The sequence below is a fragment of the Cryptomeria japonica genome, chromosome 7 (genome assembly GCF_030272615.1).
Source record: "Cryptomeria japonica chromosome 7, Sugi_1.0, whole genome shotgun sequence".
NCBI lineage: Eukaryota > Viridiplantae > Streptophyta > Pinopsida > Cupressales > Cupressaceae > Cryptomeria > Cryptomeria japonica.
The window spans coordinates 372,565,596-372,572,648 of record NC_081411.1 but is presented as its reverse complement, the minus strand read 5'-3'; the positions used below and the strand labels follow the sequence as shown (position 1 = coordinate 372,572,648).

The 7,053-nt window shown below is 31.1% G+C and overlaps 1 protein-coding gene across 1 annotated transcript; it reads left to right on the top strand.

The window, feature by feature from the left end:
* Positions 1-3,821: 3,821 nt before the first annotated feature.
* On the top strand, positions 3,822-6,781 carry LOC131069914 (bidirectional sugar transporter SWEET5). The gene is made up of 6 exons (XM_058005461.2): positions 3,822-4,266; positions 4,600-4,636; positions 4,772-4,988; positions 5,351-5,512; positions 6,068-6,187; positions 6,291-6,781. The coding sequence occupies exons 1-6, from the start codon at positions 4,227-4,229 to the stop codon at positions 6,531-6,533; spliced, it is 819 nt and encodes a 272-aa protein (XP_057861444.2). The 5' UTR covers positions 3,822-4,226; the 3' UTR covers positions 6,534-6,781.
* The last annotated feature ends 272 nt before the right edge of the window (positions 6,782-7,053 follow it).

Genomic DNA, 7,053 nt, shown 5'->3' with positions numbered 1-7,053 from the left:
GAATCTTATTTTTTAATTTTGATATTTAATTTATTGAAAGTTTTGTTGAAAATTTAAAAACATATAATGCTGAAATTTAAATTTTAAAGGATTCAAATATTTTGATGATTTGATATTGTAGATATAATTTTGATCATTAGACATCAAAGTATAGGTGGAAATTGATTGCTCAATGTTGAAGTATAGAAATAGAAAGTATGAAAGGATACACGAGATGAAATGTTAGGAATATAAATAAACATGGTCAAAATAACCCAAATGTTTGATACTTCCCGAAGAGTGTTGCCTATCTATGAAAGCATCGATGTGGCCTATGAATTATTCAAATATTAAGAAACTTTATTAGCAAACCTTACACCTAATAAATTCATGTCAAACTAAAATCATTTCCATAATTGTAGTAGATAAGGCATGAACAAAGAAATATGATCCCATGAATATTGTGACTAAAGGATATGCACTATTAGGAAATATTTTATGTGGTTATAACATTCACTAGTAAATGAGGGATGCATAGTTATTTTAGATCCTATCAAACCTTTATTAACACCCTCCAAACCAATTCTCAAATGAGATTATTTTATGGGTCATGGAAATCCATTAAAACCATACTCTTGAATATATGTGAACAATGCCAATTATATATGCAAAAAAACAAAAAAAAAAGGAAATAAAGAATAGGTTATATGGATAGTCTTGATATAATCATATGCTTGAAAAAATGTGGTATCATGGAAAGTCGGCTATGACTTATAATAAATGAGTTGCTTGTGCAAACTATCATATCTGAGTTTTATCATTTAATGAGAGTTTGGTTAATTTTAATGTTGGGTTTTATTATATTGATCTCCATGTCATTAGAAAAATTCCTATCGAGATGGAATAAATTTAAGAGTTGAATTTTTTTCTTGAGAATTTAATAGTTAATATAAATAAGTCGTAATCATAAATTGTAAAAATATTAAACCATAGAATTTTCCATACTAGATAAATCTTGTAAAAGTAATGCACAACCATAATTTTTAGTTTCTATTATAACTATTCAATTCTTTTTATAGGTTAACCACATTTAGAATAATATTTCTAAAAAAAATATTTTTCTTCTAAAGTAATAATTGGCTCCTCTTAAAGATGGTAAGATTAGGATTTGCAACTTGGAGTCATGGAACACTCCAAAAATAACAAATTATTTAAAAATAATGATATTTTGAGATATGAAACTCTACCCTCATGCATCCTCTTGTTACAAAATGCTACAGGGTTATACTTTACCCCCCACCCATGTGTAGTAGAGAGTCGGGAAAGAAGTTTTAAAGAAAAGGTTATGTTCTAGTGTATTTTGAGATACCAAAAAGCTTTATCACTAGGCTATACTCAAGCTAAATGTGGCAAATTTTCCATGAATGGAAACTGAATAGAACCTACAATGTCTATCATATTTATCTTTATTTTAGTGGTAGATTGAGATTAATAGTTATTGTTATGATTGTGTTTGCCCTCACCTTCTCTATCTTTTCTAAATCCAACAATGCAAGGGCTACTAGTATATTCTATTGTGCCTCATATGTGAAACTAAGACAAAATTCAGCATCACAACAAGGAATGTTTGTGAGATGATAGTTGAGTTGATTTGTTCTTCTATCAACTTTTTTTTTTCGATAAAAAATGGAAAAATATTGATACTATAGGTTTGAACATATATTATCATACAAAATTTCCATATAAGCAACTCCACTGGATAGTTGATTTAATGTCCTTTTTTATCAATATTATTTATCCATGAGGGCCTAATTTCTATGAGTCTTATAACTCCATCATTGTTATTAACCCAAAGAAGAAATAATTATTATTCACTTTAAAACAACTATCATATTAGGAGTTTTAACCCAAAGAAGAAATAATTGTTATTCATTGTAGTACAATTGATTACAAGATTGTGTAATTAGTGTTAAAAAAAAACAAAAAACAAATTGAGTTGAATGCATCCCAAACATTAAGAGATATAATATTTCTATAATCCATATTAAAGATTAAAAAAGTTTGACTTTAATTGTATGTAATTTTTTTTCTTTAAAAATATGTTTAAATATTTTTTAAATTTTTTTTATTAATCAATTATATTTTAAAAAATACTTAAGAAAAAAATTCTCAAAACTACACAAATTTGAATTCACTCTAAAATTGTTCAAATTCACTCAAATCAACTTGTAATATAAGAGAATGGCATGGGTGTGTAGCCTTAAAAAGACCCAAAAACTATTTTTTTTTTATAGTGTTTTATTGCATTTTTTTCATGTTTTCTCCATGTTTGGTTGCCATTATGCATTTGATGAGTTTGTTGGTAGATTTGTTGAGTAGTTATGATGGTTTTGCATTACACATCAAAATCCATCAAAATCATATCATGAGTTTTGAATGAAGTGAAACCATTTTGTTTCTTTGCCTACAAGTAAATTTGCAATCTATGGTTCTGTCTATTTTGTATTTCATTTACATTTTCCGATTCTATATTAAATTCAATACTAAAAACTTCAATACAAATAAATAGAAATGGCTATGGGCCATCATAATGCACCCGCCCATAGTGTATAAATACAAGTTAGACTATAAATTATACTATGGGTGGGTGCATTTTGGTGGCTCCATAGATAGTGCACAAATAAACAATGTTTTAAATCCAATTCAGTTTATAAGACTTTATTAAGCGAAATTCAAATATTAGACAAATATTTATAGCTATTCAATCAAACACTAAACATAAAATTTTGAACAACATGAATGTACATTATGAGCAATCACATGGACATTCAAGACCACCTTCAAAAGTCGTTTCTAATTACACCTTCATTAAATGCTGTGAAAATTATTGACTTGTACAAATATTTATGATACAAGACCTACAAACAATAAATTTTTATATCTATGAACGACAATTTTTATACTGCAACTAACTAATCTCCACACAAAATGGCACACTTGTAAAATAATAAATCCGCATAACACAACGGTTTTTTGTTAGATTTTTGGGGTTTTAACAATATTGCATAAGTAGATTATGAAGATTGGAATGATAAAAATCTCATAAAAATCCATAGTTTTGTAAAATTTGATTTTCATACTAACAACATCTTTTGTGTGTGAAGATTAAGCACTTCCTATTAGGGGAAGAGCACCAGTTACTTTAACATTCATGTTCCAATAACCGTTCACTACTTGCACACCCAACCTCCCAATTACTAGCTTTAAAAAAATCAAAAAACAAATAACTAAAAGCTCATTAATAAATTACACATGTACCAATAGCCTCTCATTTTTTAGTTTTTTTGAGCCATAATTGGCCCATTTGTGCAATTTTTTTGGTACCCATGACACACAACTACTAGGGCATTTATGCATAAGTATTGGTGATTTTATGTGCATGGTTGGGTTGTTGGGACATCTTTAAATAGCTATCAACACTTTGAAAAGTGTACTTTTTGACCCTTGCGCGCATAAGAGATCCCACAAGGCTACTACCCAAAAGCCAAATCAATAGCTATAAACAACAGAAAAAAATAGCCAAATCAATAGCTATAAACAACACAAAAAAATTCGTCAAAATCCGATATACCATTTAAAATCTGATTACACTTCCCTGACACATACCTCGTTATATCAGTATAGTGTTATATCCGATACATGATTATGCTAAGCATCTTGGCGGTGGATAGCGGGCATTTTTTGATAGCTGTAAAAACTCAAACTTCATGATCCCTGTCGTGACAGGGCTCAGGTTTATAGGTTTTACCCACACTAAATGTGTGCTCAACAAGTGTAGAGACGTTGTTGAAACGTACAGTTTGCATGTGAGTCTTCAGGATTCCCTGCTCAAACCGCCTTGTCAACTTCTCATCAATTGAGTTTCGTGATAGAAAGAGCAAAAGGATGACTACGTTTGGCTTTTGCAGCCGACCTAGTTTCCCAATAGTTAGGTGCCCGAATGGAATGCATTCATAAAATTGTGGGGTACGCCTACTTGATTGCCATCAATCACATTGGTTTGCTATAAACAAGACTGTCCTAGATATATAAATATCTCTGTAATGGCAGTCCTCGTTTTCCATCAACATTTAATTTTTAAAAGCTGTCATTATTAGATGTAACTTCAACTCTGTTTCAGACCTACCTAAAACCTTATTTAAACCCTATACCCATCCACTCTTCTCTAACCTCATCACAATTGCAAAATGCAGCAGCTTTCTCTGAAACCTGTGTTGGGTGTTCTTGGTAAGCCATTTATTTGGATTATCTGCATGAATGATTTTGATTTATTTTGAATTGTAAAATGTTTTGTGTGATGAATTATTGTATTTTTTTCACTTAAAAGATGTATTTAAGTCCAGATTATGAATGATCTACTTAATATTTATATTAAAAATTTATAATAATCGCATAAGAGTGCATCTAGACAAACGATCTATTATTTACTGTTATGAATGATCTACTTAATGCTTATTGCATTACAAATTTATAATGATCAACTTGTTTACCAACAGAACATTACATCTAGATAATCTTATATAAGTAGTTTTATATGATAATGTTGTTGGTGTTTGTCAGGAAATGTTACATCAGTTGCACTCTTCCTGTCACCACTGTGAGTTTTATGTAACAGTGCAATTTTCTTTTTTACTGTTGTTTAATGGCTGTTTTCTTGAACATTATAGAAACAAGTTAGAACTGAAATATATTGTGGTTTGCTTGTGGTTGAAGTTTGATGCTTTGGATGCAGGCCAACTCTATGGAGTATATACAAATTAAAATCCACCCAGGAATTTTCTTCACTACCATATGTGTGCACATTGTTCAACTGTGCACTCTGGCTACTCTATGGAACCCCATATGTTAAGCCAAACAGTATTATCATCCTCACAACTAATGGGATTGGATTTATCCTGGAGTTCTTCTATCTGTTGTGTTACATGGCCTTTGCTTCCAGGAAAAAGAAGGTGATCACTTAAGAAAGCCGTTGTCCTTAGAGCTGCTTACTGATATATAAGTTGATGTAACATATCAAATAGTAATAAAATTGTAGAAACAATATCAAGAGATGCCAAGGAAGATACTCAACCCAAAAGAAATATTTTTCTTCTTCTTTTGTTTCTGTGTCTTCTTAAGATCTCTTGGCACTTGATGCTGTTTCTAAAATCATAAAACTTTAGTTATTTCATTTCATCATTTCATGAATTGAGATTCTATTTTGTTTATGACTGTTAATTTATAACAGAAGCTTTAATGTCTTAAAATGGGTAACTAGGTGTCATTCATTTGAGTTGCTCTAAGTTTTGGATGGAATGATGCTTCCCTACAGATCAAGACAATGTGGCTGACAATGGCAATGTGTGTGGCCTTGGCTACTGTGGTGGTTGTTACTATTGTAGCAGTGCATACACATAGTGGTAGGCAGTTGGTTGCAGGGACTGCTTGTGTTGTGTTGTCTGTAGCAATGTATGCCTCCCCTTTATCAGTCATTGTAAGTGCTCATATACCATTAACAATGAGTATTTGCATAGTGTTTCTTGGCTTCCATGTAATTTTATTATTTTTCTTTTATTGTGATAGTGATGTGATCTAAAATATTAATATCAATGTAAACAAAAATATATAATTTTAGAGAAAATATCCATTAAAGTTGGCATGATCAGTGTTTGACAGTTGATGAAGTAGATGCATGATAGCTTTCTAAATGATCCATTAAAGTTGATGATAGCTTTCTAGATGATACATTAGAGTTGGCATTAGTGTTTTGCAGTTTATATGAAGTGGATGCATGATAGCTTTCTAGACGATTCATTAAAGTTGGCATGGGTGTTTTACAGTTTACATGAAGTAGATGCATGATAGCTTTCTAAATGATCTATGAAAGTTGAACAGTTCATGAAGTAGATGTATGATAACTCTCGACGTTTCGGATCATATTCAGTGATCCATCATCAAGAAAAGGAGAGTGATCCGTGTCATCGTTTTTCAAGTTCTGTATTCAAATGGATTGTAAGAAACCTTAAGAGTGTGTTTGGTGGCGAGGCAGGGCATTGTGATTAGCAGCAAAAGCGTGGAATGCATGCCATTTCTGCTCTCGTTATTCAATCTTATCAATGCACTTGTATGGACTGCATATTCAGTGTTTGCAAAGGACATATTCGTTGCTGTGAGTACCTACAATCATCTTTAATAATCAGTAACTTAACTCTTTATCAAGATATCTACTTCATACCATTTTTTCTAATGAATGTTTTTTCTCTGTTTTACAGATACCCAATGGAACAGGGAGCCTTTTTGGAATTTTTCAGGTGGGCTTATATGTTGTGTACAGAAATTCTACAAAGCTATCTTCAAAAAGCACTCAACTGACAGAAACCAAAACTACTGAGGTTGCTGCTACTGAATGCAGCAGTGATAAGGTTCAAGAGAATTTGGTGGGACCTACAAAAGCCTCTAGTCAGAGGTTTTTGTCCCCCCAAAAAGTTTTACCGACTGCAGAGTCTCTGGTGTGACTTGTCTCTTCAAACTAGTTCCAAAAATGATTCCTTTGAAGCTTTCTGAAGCTTTTTAACAGTACGTTTAGGACAACTTTTTAGATGATAAGAGCTTAGGACCTATAGAAGAAGATAAGAAACTAGGTGGTATTTTGCTTTAGAATTAAATGAACAGTGCTGCTTTCCATTAATGATTCAAGTTAATTTCTTAGGGAATACTTCAATAATTTATATAGAAAGTTTTTGACTGGCAGAGATTTTGCCTACATGATTACTTCAAGCACTTTTTAAACCCGGTCTCCAGCTGGAAGCTTAATCTTGTTTATTTAAAATATAATAGAAATTGATATTTGGTTAGTTATTTTAAAAAAAATGTGAAATCTTATTATCAAAGATACATTTCTATTAATTTTATCAAATTTCTATAGTCCATAATCAAATGATGAAATTGCTTCTGGATTTGATTGTGAGCATCATCCTTTCGATTACACTCTGTGATCCATCATCAGAATGTCAAGAAATGATACATTTTTATGCC